This window comes from Equus quagga, chromosome 14, assembly GCF_021613505.1.
Source record: "Equus quagga isolate Etosha38 chromosome 14, UCLA_HA_Equagga_1.0, whole genome shotgun sequence".
Classification (NCBI taxonomy): domain Eukaryota; kingdom Metazoa; phylum Chordata; class Mammalia; order Perissodactyla; family Equidae; genus Equus; species Equus quagga.
The window spans coordinates 22,795,209-22,809,752 of NC_060280.1; the positions used below are offsets into that span (position 1 = coordinate 22,795,209).

A 14,544-nucleotide genomic window follows, 5' to 3' on the forward strand; every position below is an offset into this window, starting at 1 on the left:
TGAACAGTGACCTGCAGGTTGTTGGGGCAGGTAGGGAACCAGCTGTATTTGGAAAAGGAGGTAGAGGTTTCCAGACAAAGCAAGAGCAGGTACAAAATTTCTGAGGGGTCAAGATCTTGGTGTGCTGGAGGACCTGAAAGGAGGCTAGGGTGATTGGCAGAGAGGAAAGGAGGAAGTTTGAAGAGTCAGGCCTGAGTTGTGTCACTTGACTCAAGTAGAGAATTTGGATTTGATTTGGAGTATAAGTGTAAATCATGGAAAAGCTTATGTGACAGGAATGAAAAGATGCCTTATGGGATGACCTGGCAGCTGGACAGTGATTCTGTGGTGTGGGAAGAGAAGGGAAAATGAAAAACAGAAGAAAATCCAGCATCTCTAAGCTGCTCCTCCTGAAGACCATAGATACCTTAAAATCATCTATAGTCCTCTTGTTCTGGGGATGTTTTCCAAGAAAATATTGGGCAAAGGCACAAAGAGGTGTGTGCACCAATATTTATCACAGCTTTATTTATAGCATAAGAAAAATATAAAATATAGTAGAAGAAATATAGTAGAAGGAAAAACTGTGTCCATTAGCAGGGAATTGTTATACAAAGTTTTGCTCAGACATATAATGGAATTATATGCAGCCTTCAAAAATGCCGATGTCTAAGATATACTGTTAAAGAAAAAAAAATTTATAAAATCATATCTTTGTTTTAAAAGGATGTTGTAAGAATAGAAAAAGGCTAAAATAGATAAAATGTCAATGGTGGTGTTTTCTGGTGAGTAGAATTAAAACTAATTTTTATCTTCAAGAAAAGCAGAGTTTTAAGCAGGAGCATAAGGTGGTCTCAGGCATGTTTTTGAAGATTACTGTGGTTGCAATGAAGAACATATTGTTAGAAGGGCAGGTGAAGCAGAGGAAGAGGATACTTCAATGGTCAGATGAGAAATGACGGTGTTTGCACTACCAGGGAGGCAGAGAGAAGTGGACAGAGTTTATGTCTAATTAGGAAGTAGGAACGATAGAATTAAATATTTAATAAACTCATACAGTATCTCAGATACTGTTCTAGGTGCTAAAGATGTAACAGTGGATAAAGCAGATACAATCCTTGTCCTGTTCATTAAGGCAATGCGGTGGACAGTGGGGTGCTGGAGCTGGTTTGTACGGGCTCACAAGAGCTCGTTGTCAAATTTTCAGGAATTTTGATGACTGGTTGTTAAAACCCAGCTATTATTCAAAATTAGATTATGTAAACTTAAAGTTAAATACATCTTATTAAAATCAAAGATAATAAATACTCAAACTTCATCACTTCCTAATTATTTTACTGCATTTTACAATTACCTGTGCTCTCGAGGTTATTTACATCTATCATATCTGCATGGTGGAAATACCACATACAGTAGTACATTACTGTGCATTTCTTCCCAACTCCACTTTTGATGAGGTCCTGCTGGTAGCTTGAAATTGGCCATGGTAGGAGTATTTACACCACAGAAATCAACAAACGCTACACATCAGGGCTTCTTTCCCTCCAGAAAGCTAGCTGTTAAACGTTTACCAGTAGCCCCCTTGCTAGAGTAAGGAGCATGCCCCGAGGAGTCAGGCAGCCAGAGTTTAATCATGACTCCACTACTTGTTAACAATGGGATTTGGCTAAGATACCTAATACTGGTTTCCTCATTTGTAAAATGGGACTAATAATACCATTTATATACGACTTCATGAAATAATCTATATCAAGTTCTTAGCACAGTGCCATACATATACATGTGCGTAATAAATATGAGCAAATTATTATTATAATTGTTTATTCATAGGGAAGCAAGACTGGACTATGCAGGAAGCTGCGTTATAGACAGCAAGAGAAAAAGTGCATGCTGGAGGAGTCAGTTGGGAGCAGCGAGCTCTTTTTGGTGCCTGGAGCTTTATCCCAAGCCTTCCAAGCCCAGGGAAAGGGAGAATCCAGTCTCTGCTCCCTGGAGTACCCAGGCACAGCAGCAGGCCTGGCACACCCAGTGTCAGCAGGCCCCAGGAGAAGGGACTGAGGTCAGAGCACTCAGATTAGCGGCAGGGCAGGCTGGACATAGCCATTCCAAGGGACAGTGGTCAGTGTCCAGCTTAAATGTGGCCCCTGATAATATAGGAGGAAGCTCTGATCATGAAGACATTTGCAGGCCCATATTCAGAGCCCCTTTAGGGGAAGCCAGAAAGCTGCTGGTTAAGATGTCTGAGAAGACTACACGGAAAAGGAGAGAGTTGGGTTTTTCTGGGCTTGAATTCCCCAGGACATCAAGCAAGAGACTGAGGTCCCCAAACGCGCTCTGGGTAGCAGGGGTTTGCAGAGGAAGGGCATGTGCCACTAAGGCCCCACAGCCAGGCTGAGAGGAGTGAGGGAGGAAAGCTGTGGAGAGCAGTTTCTGGGAGGAGAAGTCCTGGGCTCTGGCCTCTGGTGGAAGGGTGGCTGCGCACTGATCCATGTGGCCTCCAGGGGGCGCTCAGACCCAAGTATGGACAAGGGCTTTCTCCTCAGCTCAGGCCAGAAGGCTGGGGAGGGCTCAGGACAAGCAGAAACGGCCACCCCAAATGAGGAGAGAGGAGCAAAGCTGGCAGCTGACTCTGCCTATATCTGTCTTTAGATTGAGCAGTTGAGTCTCAGGTGGAAATGGGGCAGGCTTTGGGAGTGGCCCCAGGGAGTACTGAGTATAGCAGGTACTAGAGATGCAGGTGAGATCCCAGGGCTCGAGGAGGAGAGGGATGTGGGGCTGGGACATAGAGGGAAACAACCATAAGAAGACGGGCAGTGACAAGGGGACCTGTGACCCTCAATCACATTATGCCTCCCATCATAACACACCCCAATTCCTGATATTCCCTTTACCCTAGAAGGAGGAAAATAGCCAGAAATGTGGCTGCAACTCTAGCAACACTAGTCAGAACTTGAAATCCATTTTTTTTTTCATTCAACGAATATGTGTTGAGCACCTATATTATGCCGGGTACTATTTTAGATGGACAGAACATGATAGTAAACAAGACAGGCAAAACAAAGCAAAGAAAAAAAGCAAGAAATAAGTAGATGAAATAATTTCAAGTTTTAATAAGTGACATAAAGGAAACAAGCGAGAGCCTGAAATGCCTAGATAAGGTGGTCAAGAAAGGCTTCATTGAAAGGATAGCATTTAAGCAAGAATGAGCTGTAAATATTGTGAAACCCCAGTTACAGTTCTATTTATTCTGTGATGGGTAAATAAAGCACTTTTCCCTTAAGGTGGAAATGATGAAGAAAGACTAATTACTAGCAGTGCCCTCTGGAAGAGAGACACTGCTTCCTGCCCCAATACTGTCAGCCCTTCCCTCCCAGACTTTCGCAAAGCTCTTTGCCAGTGGGGGTGGGGCCAGGGGTGGGACTTGGACATTTGATAACCCATCAAGGGCAAAGCTGAAGAGACTTAGGAATGCGCCAGAAAGGCCCTTGATGGAGCTTGGAAAAGGTCGTTATCTGAGTATTTCTAAGTATGTTTCCATGTGTGTGTGGTTACTAAGTATACATAAGTATCAGTGTCTTTAGCTGTTTTAGCAGGGTTTGTCTCCTAGTACACAAAAGTGTTAGTTTCCTCTTCTTCTCTCCTCCCCTCATTGTAGAGGTAAATCCAACCACAAAAAGGTGATCCTCAATCAATCTGCCCCCTTCCTTGACCTTATGGGCACCCAGACCCATCACCAAGGTGATAAGAGTCACAGCTCGGCATCAATGGCTTGATCTAGTCAGTGCTCCAGGAAAGTCACTGAAGGGGGATGGGACCTCCTACTGGGAAAAGTTAGTCTTGGACTCAGCTCTCTGTCCAGACCCTGACCTTATTTGCATTGATGTAATCAGCCAATATTGGCGAAGTCCTGAGAGGCAGCTCATTCCCAGTAGGCTTAGAGGTAGAGGGTGGTGCTGCCACCATCTCTATATAGACAGATCAGCCAGGTGCCCAGAGCTGTCCTGTGGCCTCTCCAGCTCAGCATGGCTCCAGTGCTGGGAGGACCAGTTGCGCTGGGGTTGTTGGGCCTGTGCTGGTCTCTGGCCATTGCTAACCCTCTTCCTCCGTGAGTAAAGCTGGAATGGGAGAAGGACTGGGGTCTGGGCTAGGGTGGGATAGGGCCAGATTATAGGTCTGGGGCAAGTGTGGGATCAGCTAAGGGAGAGGGATTCGGCCCAGTGGACCCAGACAGCTGTGTGTCTTCTCTCTAGGGATAGTGCACCTGGGACCAGAGCTGAAGATGGGAATGGGGTCAAGCAGGACCCAGACGTGATCGGTGAGGGCCTGACTCCCTGAGCCTGTCTATGTGTCTGGCTGTGTCTCTGCATTGTTCTATCTGACTGGTCTTTTATTTGCCATCTCCCCACCTCCACACCAGAACGCTGCTCAGATGGCTGGAGCTCTGATGCTACCACCCTGGATGAACATGGAGCCATGGTGTTTTTCAAAGGTAGGAGGGTCTGGGTTTGGGCACTGGGGACCTCAGACTTGGTCCCCTTCACTGAGGGGGTATCCATCTCTGGGAGATCTTAGGAAGTATCTAAGAGTATCATCCACAACTTCTCTGTAACTGTCTCAGTAGGACAGAGGTTATTCTGGGTCCCTCAGTGGGTGTGTATTTTTCAGGGGAGTTCATGTGGAAGAGTCCCAATTGGACCCGCGAATTAATCTCAGAGAGGTGGAAGAATTTCATTGGCCCTGCGGATGCTGCATTCCGCCGTAGTAATGACAGCGTCTTTCTGATCAAGGTACTGCTGGGCCAAGGTCAGGGCCTGGCCAGGAAGTGCTGGAATCAACACTAGAGACCCTCCCCCAAGTGGCCTTGGCATGGAGCCCTTACCAGTAGGTTCCAGGTTTCCTCCCACTGTGCCCTCCTTTCTGGGAAAAGCTCAGGTTAATGGAATGTGCTTGCATGTGGGCCTGGCAGGCACAGCATTCAGTGGCTATTCTTCGATCCTAATCTTCATCCAGAGCTCTCTGCTACGTCTCATGCTGTTGGCCAACCTTCCCTTCCTGGCAATTTCTTCCCTTACCTTCCATGACCCTGCATCAGGTTCTCTTCACATGGTGGCCAGGTTGTGCACAACACAATGGCACCTGGCCAAGGGGGAGAGTGGAGAATGAAACCCAGCCTATTGTGCTCACTGAGGCCCATTTCCCTGGCTCAGTCTGGGTCTGCTCAGAGGAAGGGGTGCCTTCTAACTTGCACAAAAATGCTGTGTGGTTGGGTGGCCCTCAATGCCAGCCATGTTTTCCCTCCTGCCTCTTTTCCTGCTCTTCTCAGGCTTCTCCTCCTTGGCCAGTCCCTGAATGTTCCTGGGGGATCCATCCCAGCCCTTCTATCACCTCCCCGTGTGATCTCAACCACTGCCATGGCTCTGAGGACTTTATGTTGTGGGCGCCAGATCTGGATCTCTCACAGAGCTCCAGACATCTCTTTCCAATTTTGTAGCAGACATCTCTGACTTAAATGTTCCACAGGGACGTCAAATTCAGCATCCTCCAAACTGAACTTAGTATCTTCCTTACAAATCCACCCCTCCTCATGGGTTCCCTATCTCAGTAAATGGCATCGCCACATGCTGGTTCCTGCAAGCCGGGTTCACATAGGTCTTGAGATCTGGCCTCTGGTTATCTTTTCACCTGCCCTGTGTGCCAGCCACACAAGACTACATATAGTTCTCTGAACACGCTCTGTACATGCTACTCCCTCTGGTAACACCCTGTCCACACTTGTCCACCTAGAAAATTCTGGCTCGGTTTTCAACTCTTGGCCCAAGTGCTTCCTCCTCTGTGAAGGCTTCGAGGGATTCTCTGGTAGACAGGCAGTCTCCCTACATCCCCAATGCACTTCACATGCTTCCACCTTGGTGGTTGCATGGCCAGGACTGTAGGAATCCTTTCTGCTTTTGTACAGTGAACTCCTTGAAGGAGGAGACAGAGTCTTGTCATCCTTTTATCCCCAGTGCCTCTCACAATACCTAGCACATAGCAGTCATTCAGCAACTTTCTTGAATGAATGAATAAATAGATAAATGAACAAATGAATGCATGAATGGATGGATGATTGTAGGATGACTATTTGTGGATGTTTGCCAAGACTGATGGTGTTGCTGATAAGTGTGCTATGGGAGTGTCTGGTTGTACACAGCCAGATGTGTGTGTGTTACAGTAATAGTGATGGGATTTGCACAGTCTAACTGAAGGTATGTATTTGTGCAAGGGGACAGCACATTGTTGTCTACAGATGGATTGAGAGTATATGGGGCTGCAGGAGAATATCATGTAAGTGCAATAGATCAAAGATGTTGTGGGTGAATGCAGAATGGCAGTATGAGAGGGGCAGTGCACAGTTAAAAACAAGGTGCTTTTCTATGCAGGGGGACAAAGTCTGGGTGTACCCTCCTGGGAAGAAGGAGAAAGGATATCCAAAGTTGCTCCAAGAGGAGTTTCCTGGAATCCCATCCCCACTGGATGCAGCTGTGGAATGTCACCGTGGAGAATGCCAAGATGAGGGCATCCTCTTCTTCAAAGGTCGGCCCAGACTGGAGTAATGGTGGGTTGGTGGTGATGGAGGTAGTGTTAGGGATGGTGGTGGTAGTGGAGTCACTCTATGGCTTCCCAAGGAAGGGAAGAAATAGAGAATCCAGTTATGTTCTAGAGGTCAAGTAGGGGAAGGAGAAGAAGTCATCCTGGGAAAGGTAATTGGGTATAATTCTGCTAAAAGTTCATTGTTCCTCATGACCCTTAGGACAAATCTATATTCTTTAGTCTGACATATAAGGTTCTCCATGACCAAGCCCCTATTGGCCCTCCAGTCTCACCTCTCAGCATACCCTTACATTGAATATGAAGCTCCAGAAATTCTGTGCTGTTCGGACACCCAATTTGCTTCATGCTTCAGACTTTCATCTCTCTGGAGTTCTATCTCCCTCTCTAGTCCACCTTATAACTCCTGCTTCAGATTTTAGTTTAAGTATCATCTTCTCCAGGAACTTTTCCATGACTCTCTCCACTGCCCTTGCTGAGCTGATCATCTGCAATTTGCTGCTGAATTTTATTGTATGATCACTCTCCTCAATTGTTTCCCTGCTGGGCTGTGAGCTCCATGTGGCCAGGACCATATCTGGCCCATCCTGGGGCCCAGTGCAAGCAAAAGGGAGAGTATAGCCTGGCTTCACTAAATGCTCATTGATTGATTGGACAAAGGTAACCGCACCTGGTTCTGGGACTTGGCTACGAGAACCACAAAGGAGCGTTTCTGGCTTGCTGTTCAGAATTGCTCCTCTGCCATGCGATGGCTCAACCGCTACTACTGCTTCTCGGGTAACAAGTTCCTGCGTTTCAACCCCGTCTCAGGAGAGGTACTTCCCAAGTACCCTCTGGATGTCCGAGACTACTTCATGCCCTGCCCTGGCAGAGGTAAGAAAGCTCCAGCCGCTGGGTCCTAGTGGAATTCGCCCACCTTCCCTGAGTTTGCAGACCTCATATGCCACAGCTCCCACCTTAACTGTGTGCTGCAACATCTTAGCCCTTGCCCTAGCCCCACTGCCATTCTGACTCTTCCCAGCTGTCCTCATATGGGGGAAGCCTACACCCCCACTAACCCAGCAGTCTCTTCCACCTCAGACCTCATTCTGACCTCTAGTCTCCTTCTGTGTTCCCCCTTGCCTATTTCTCCCCCCAGGCCACAGAAACAGGACTGGCCATGGGACTGGTACCCACCGTGGCTATGGGGCTTCGCGATGTAGCCCAGATCTAGCCTTGTCTGCACTGGTGTCTGACAACCATGGTGCCACCTACGCCTTCAGGGGGGGGAGATGCCCCCCCCCCCCCGCCCCGACTTCCCAATTTCTGCCCTCCATACCTCCCATCTCTTTCACATGTGTCTTCCATCTCTGATACATTTCCTCCATTTTCATCACTGCATCCCTTATTTTGTCCCCTCGGTCCCCATCCTTAGCATCATTAGCATGCCATTTTTCATCCCTCATCTCCTCTGATGCATACACTGTTCAACTTTGTCTCCCATTGCCCAGGTCTATAACTTCATCCACCTGTCTGCCTTCTACTACCATCTGCTCCGTGTTCTGTGCCCTCTCTGGACCTCTCTGGGTCTCTATGAGGAGTCATATTCCCTCTGTTCTTGCATGTCTTGCCAGTTCCTCTGGCTCCCCCTGAGCTTATCCTCAGGAGCTCCATGTTTTTCCAGGTGCCTTGTTCCTATATTCAGGTTGTCAGGCACAGCACTACCTGGGGATCAGATGTTCCCATTGCTGAGAGCCATCGAGAAGTGTTGGGTCTCTTAGACCTTTAGGAGACAGCTTCACTAGTTCGAGGAGTTTTCTCCTCTGAGTGACTAGCTTGAGGAGGTTTCTCCTCTCCCCAGACCTGTGGGATTAATTGGTAAAGCCATCTAATGACACCCAGGGATGTTCTGGGGTTAGTCAGGCAGATGGTGATGAGTCTTGATCCACACTTGAGAACAGCTCCAAGAGAAGGATGAACAGCAACATTGTACTCAGCCTAAGATATTTGTATGATCAGATACAAATGTAAAATAGTGGTAAGAACATAGAGTAGTGAAAATTCTTTTTTACTCTTAACTCTTGAACAGATCTGATCAATATGGCTACCAAGATATAATGAAAAATACAGAGTCACAAGGAGAGCATATCCCCACAACAGGAATGCATGCTCTAATGAGAACATACATCCATGATGAAACACACCTATAGTGAAAATATACATGTATACTGAGAATATATGCCATGGTAAGAACACATAAGTATCAGAAGAACATGCAGCTATGGTGAGAGCATAGGACCATTGGGAGGACACACAGACAAAGTGAGATAGAGATAGAGATAGAGGTTGAGATAGAGATAGAGATAGATGGATGGATAGATAGATAGGTAGATAGATAGATAGATAGATAGATAGATAGATAGATAGATAGATAGATAAAACAGGGCCAGAGCAACCACACAGAAATGTCGAGAGAACACCCAGCCATGGAGAGACCACAGAACTTAAAGGCCATGTGACTATGACTAGAATGCAGCTGAACTCCTAAATTCAAAGCATTAGCTATGTTCCATAGCTGTTAAGAGAGTACCTAGACATAGAGAGAACACCATTACATTAAAAATATCCAGCTGAGGTGAGAACTCACTATCTTGGTGAAAACACCTGTGTGACCCAGCTACTCAGGGCTGGTCCTCCTCCTCTCATGAATTTTTCTCTTCCCTCTACCTCATAGCTTCTTATCCATTCTTTCTGCTTTTTCACAACTTTGATTTCACATGGACCAATGTGTCCTCTCCACCTTCTCTCTATTCATGATCTTTCAACCTCAGGTCCAACTGATAACTGCCTCAGTTGCTCTCTTTTTCCTAGTCGGATTTCCAGAGAGGGAATCTGACTGACTTAGTCCATATTTTTATTCCAGACCACATTAAAGTGCTTTCTGGTCAGCCTATGCATTGGCTGTTGATGAATTGGAGACTCATCACTTATTTCCCCTGCGCAAGGAACAGCATAGCTCTGATCCTCAAAATAGGGGCCATGAGCAGGGCAGTTTCAGCAAGATGGGAAGGTAAATATGCAGTCACCATGACATGCCCAGTAAACAGCTAAAAAGAGAACTTGTGGCTGCAGTGAGAATGCCAGCTACTTATTCAACAAATACTTACTGAGCACCTGATAGGCACTAGGCATTGTTCTAGACACTGGGATTACAGTAGTCAAGATGGCAGACGAGACACCTGCCCTCACAAAGCCTGCTAGGGAGAGAGGACAATAAGAAAGAGAAAAAAAGGAAAGAGAATACTTTCAGGTAGTATTAATAGCTGTGAAGTGTTCCGGGAACATCAGAATGTTTCTTATGCTCAAATACCACTTGGAGCTAGTAGTACAAATGGATTTAAAAGTTGTTGTTTTTAAATACAAAATAAAAAATGTTAACTGTCAACAAAAAAACCTGTGAAGAAACTAAGACAAGATAATTGGATAGAAATGAGGAGAATGAGGGGCCCTTTCTCTGAAGAGATTATTTTTGAGCTGAGGTTTCAGTGATAAAAAGGAACTAGCCACATAAAACACTGGAGGAAAAGCATTTTAGGGAGGATGGACAGCAAATACTTTGAGGAATCAGGAGAGGAGGCCAGTGTGGCTGAAGAATAGCAAAGGAGCAGGTGAGTGGCTTGAAAAGAGGGAGGCAGGGGCCAGATTGCATAGGCCTGGTATGGATTTTCAACTGTAAACGGAAGCCCAGAAGGGGTCTTGAGTAGGGCTGTGATATGTTCTGACTTATTTTTTTAAAGATCATTCTGGCTTCTGTGGAATGTAAGTCACAGAGATACAACTGTGTCAGCACGATCCAGCTAGTAGTTCGGCAGTTTCTGGATTAGAGGTAGTGACACCTTGGACTAGGATAATAACAGAGGGGTGTTGAGAAGCCCTCATGATATCTTTTGGAGGTCAAGCCAATGGCAATCACCAATGGATTGGATATTGGTCAGAGTGGGTAAAGGAATAGACGGATTTCAAGAATGCCTTAGCTTTTGGGGGCTGAGCACCCAGGTGACTGGTAGTTCTTTTCTCTAAAATTAGAAAAGACTAGGGAAGGAGAAGGTGTGTGTGTGTGTGTGTGTGTGTGTGTGTGTGTGTATTTGGTGGTGGCAGAAACCAGTTTGGACATGTTAGGTTTTTGGTGCTGAATGATCCCAACTGGACATGTCAGGTAGGCAGTTGAGTTTGAGCCTGATACTCAGAGGAGAGGAGAGGAGAGGTCCATCAGGGCTGAAGAGAACAGATTGAAAGTCATCAGCATGTATATGGAATTTAAAGCCCTGGACTAGGAGAAATCACCAAGAGAGTGAGTGTAGATAGAGAAGAGGCCCAAACTAGGGGATTCCAATACTAGATATCAGGCTGAAGAGAAGAGTAGACAAAAAGATAAGAAGAATGCTGGAAGAATCTGGTATCATGGGAGGAAAGATCCAAAAAGATATTTAAAGAAGGGAGTCATGAGAAGTCAAACACTGCTGAGAGGTAGACAAAGATGAAGACAGAGAATTGACCATTAGATTTGGCAAGTTGGAGGATACTGGTGACCTTGAAAGGAACACTTTCAATGGAGGAGGGAAACAGAAGCGTAAGTGAAGTAGGTTGAGGAAGAAAAGGTAAATGGGGGCTTAGATAATTCCTTTAATAAGTCGTTATGAAAAGAGAAGAGAATTAAGGGCACTGGTCTGGCTAGCCCTCCCCCCACCACCCCACTCTCCTGCCACCCCAAGGGATTAGCGAGCAGGCAGTGTGAGAACCTCAGTGGGAGCTCACTGGGGTGCTTGCCTTTGAGCTTATAGCCACTATATCTCATTATCTATAGCAACTCTGCACGTGGACATCTGAGACATATAAGGAGCCCCCACCAAACTCCATGACATTGACCTTACCTGGCAACTTGGCCACGGTTCTCCATGCTTTCCCTTCTGTCAGGCTCCTACTGACTCCGGTTCTAATCAGGTCACAATGCCCAACTTTGCCAAACATGTCCTGCTCTACTCCCTCTCACCTGGCCTCTTCCCTCTTGGTCTCTGGTTGCATTCTCTTCCTCTCAGGACTCATCCCTGAACCTGTCACTTGCCTTTTCACTGCCCTGCCTTTTACCACCAGCACTTGAGGTGCCTCTGATACTCCACAGAGTCTCACCACTGGCGCCTGGACACCAGCAAGGATGGGTGGCATAGCTGGCCCAATGACCATCAGTGGCCCAAGGGTCCTTCAACAGTGGATGCTGCCTTTTCCTGGGATGATAAACTCTATCTGATCCAGGTGTGTGTTGGGAGCGAGGCTTGAGATAGAGACTGAGGAGATATCCAACTCTGTGCTGATTCATGTCCTTTGTCCGCCAGGGCACTCAGGTATATATCTTCCTGACGAAGGGAGGCTATACCCTAGTAGATGGTTATCCAAAGCGGCTGGAGAAGGAACTCGGGAGCCCTCATGGGATCAGCCTTGAGACTGTGGACGCAGCCTTTATGTGTCCTGGGTCTTCTCGGCTCCACGTTATGGCAGGTGAGGAGAGTCTGGGTGCTAAGGCTTGTTCTGATACTTCTCCATGGCATAGGTCCCCAAAGGGCATGAGAAGGGCTAGGTCAGGATGCCCATGTTATGTTTGGTGCCTTCCTCCCAGGACGGCGGCTGTGGTGGCTGGACCTGAAGTCAGGAGCTGCAGCCACGTGGACAGAGCTTCCTTGGCCCCATGAGAAGGTTGACGGGGCCCTGTGTGTGGAAAAGTCCCTCGGCCCTCACTCATGTTCTGCCAACGGTCTCGGCTTGTACCTCATCCAAGGCCCCAATTTGTACTGCTACAGTGATGTGGAGAAACTGAATGCAGCCAAAGCCCTTCCCAAGCCCCAGAGAATGAACAGCCTCCTGGGCTGCCATAATTGAGAGGGCCTGGCCCGGCCCTTTCTCCCCATTTTCCTTACAATAAAGCCAGAGTACTTCTTTGCTTGAATCAAGGGGACTGGTTATGGAATAATCTCACTTCTTTCTTTGAATTTAGAAGCTAATAACATCTCTTTTGAGGCTCTCAAGCTCAAATGAGGCTGCAGGAGGCAAGAGAGGGGAAGGCTGAGGGACAAACCTCATTTCTGCACAGATGATTCCAAAATCCAGATCATAAACCGGCTTCTTCTGGACTACGTACACATAAAGGGAAACGGAGGACTGAAGGAAGGGGAAGGAACTGCTGTGTTCACCCAGCAAGTAAGAGGCAGACCCAGCCTGCTAATAACTGACCACAGCTTGGCCCCAAGTCCTCAGGAAAATAGGGCTGGGGACAGCTGTGCGTGAGTAAAGTGGATTAGCTCAGAGTTGCCGTGGAGGGCCATGGGGGCCCTCAAATTGTGGTTCCAGGTGGTTCAGGCAGCACCACACCAGAAGACGAGGCTTCTGTTGCCGTGAGTTAGGCATAACAAGTGGAGAGAAGTTGAGTTGGGGAAACGACACCCCTGTGTGTCGGAGGCAAGCTGGGGAAAGGGCAGAAGGAATGATTCAGGGGCCCGGCACCATGAAACACATTTGCAGAACACAGCTCCAGGGGAGTCCTGCTGGCTACCCTTCAGTCCCCTGGGTATCTGCGCCATCTAGACCAGTGAATGTTGTCTTGGTGGTGGTTGCAACGGTTGGTTCTTTTCTGGTCATAAACTGACCAAATCTTTAGCTCCAAACTTACTGACAATCATTTGACTGGGGAATGGGCCTGGACTAATCTCTATGGGCAGCTGGGTCTCAGGTGAGACCCTTTTCCTCTTCTACCTTTCCAACCTAGCTGAAATTGAAGATTTGTTTGCTTGTTTATTTTAGGCTCAAAAAATAGCCTCAGACTCTAGCAGGGGGCTCTCACTCTGAGCTTCCATATCCTGGCCTCGATGACCTCTTCCATAAAATGGGTATAATACTACCCACTTCCCAATGGCAATGAATATGGACTCAAACCCATCCCTTGGATTCACTCAGGAAGGGGCCCTGGAAGTAGACCCAAACTTTCGCCTGTGGGCTTATCTGGTTTAGGGTCAGCCCCTCCTGACCTGGTGGCCCCTTGCTTTGTGTGGCTTTGGTGGGTAGAATAGTAGACTGACAAGCTCCACCTGCCATACGGGGTGTTGCACTGGGAGGCCAGTCCACAGAATGGCTCCTGAGAGGCACCTGGCCCCTCTGGTTCAGGAGAACTGCCTAAGGTTCCTTCACCAGCCTCAACAGCTAGGAGGGGAGGCAGGGGATGAATCTGGGCCTCTTAGATCAGGATCCACCCAGGACTTGAGGTTGGCTGGGCTAGGAACATAGGTTAGGGGCCAGGCACTATGGCTGTGGTGTCCACTCCTAAGAAGTATCTTGAGCTTTCCCTTTCATCCATGATGGTGTCTGGATGGTTCTTCTCACGGAGTTGGCTGCCCCTCCTTCAGTCTGAGTGATGAGGACAAGGCCAAAATCTCAAATCCAGACCTTATTTGGTCCATGTACGACATCTGGGGCCATCACTGCATCATGCCAGGGAGACTAGAGATGTCTAAACAGTTATCCAGAAACTCTGGTACTCAAGGTTAACTCCCTCCTCTCTGTTGAAAGAGCAGTACTAACTCTCTGCTTTCTTCTCTTCTCCCATCTGCTCTGTTACAGGGAAGCCTCTAACTTGTCTCCAAGAAACTTCTAGAAAAGGTCCAACTGATGCTTCTTTCATCCTCACTTAGCACCTCCTATGTGCAGGGCAGTGTGTCAGGCAATGGAGTAACAAGATGAATCAGACAGGCCCTGCCCTCAACAATCTGCCACTCTATCACAGTTAGGAGGGGAACACAGACAAGGCATCACATAAATGCAATAAAGTGACATAGACATTAAGATGGAAGACCGTATGTACAAAGGAGAGTGGAGCCAGCAATATCTGGGATGAAGAGGGAGTTAGGAAAGGCTTCATACATGACATAACACTTGAGCTTAATTTTCAAAAGATGA

At 47.3% G+C, this 14,544-nt stretch overlaps 2 protein-coding genes across 3 annotated transcripts in view; both read left to right on the plus strand.

The window, feature by feature from the left end:
- The first annotated feature begins 3,925 nt into the window (after window positions 1–3,925).
- Window positions 3,926–12,544, plus strand: HPX (hemopexin). Its single transcript, XM_046637494.1, has 10 exons — window positions 3,926–4,084; window positions 4,230–4,294; window positions 4,397–4,468; window positions 4,645–4,766; window positions 6,399–6,552; window positions 7,228–7,440; window positions 7,706–7,829; window positions 11,724–11,856; window positions 11,937–12,099; window positions 12,218–12,544. The coding sequence occupies exons 1-10, from the start codon at window positions 4,002–4,004 to the stop codon at window positions 12,475–12,477; spliced, it is 1,389 nt and encodes a 462-aa protein (XP_046493450.1). The 5' UTR covers window positions 3,926–4,001; the 3' UTR covers window positions 12,478–12,544.
- Window positions 12,545–12,554: 10 nt separating this feature from the next.
- The window catches only part of APBB1 (amyloid beta precursor protein binding family B member 1), a 30,151-nt gene continuing 28,161 nt past the window's right edge, over window positions 12,555–14,544 (plus strand). For both annotated transcript variants that reach the window (XM_046637491.1, XM_046637492.1), the window contains exon 1: window positions 12,555–12,795. The gene's annotated coding sequence lies outside the window, so the exon portion shown is untranslated. The remainder of the gene's footprint in view (window positions 12,796–14,544) is intronic.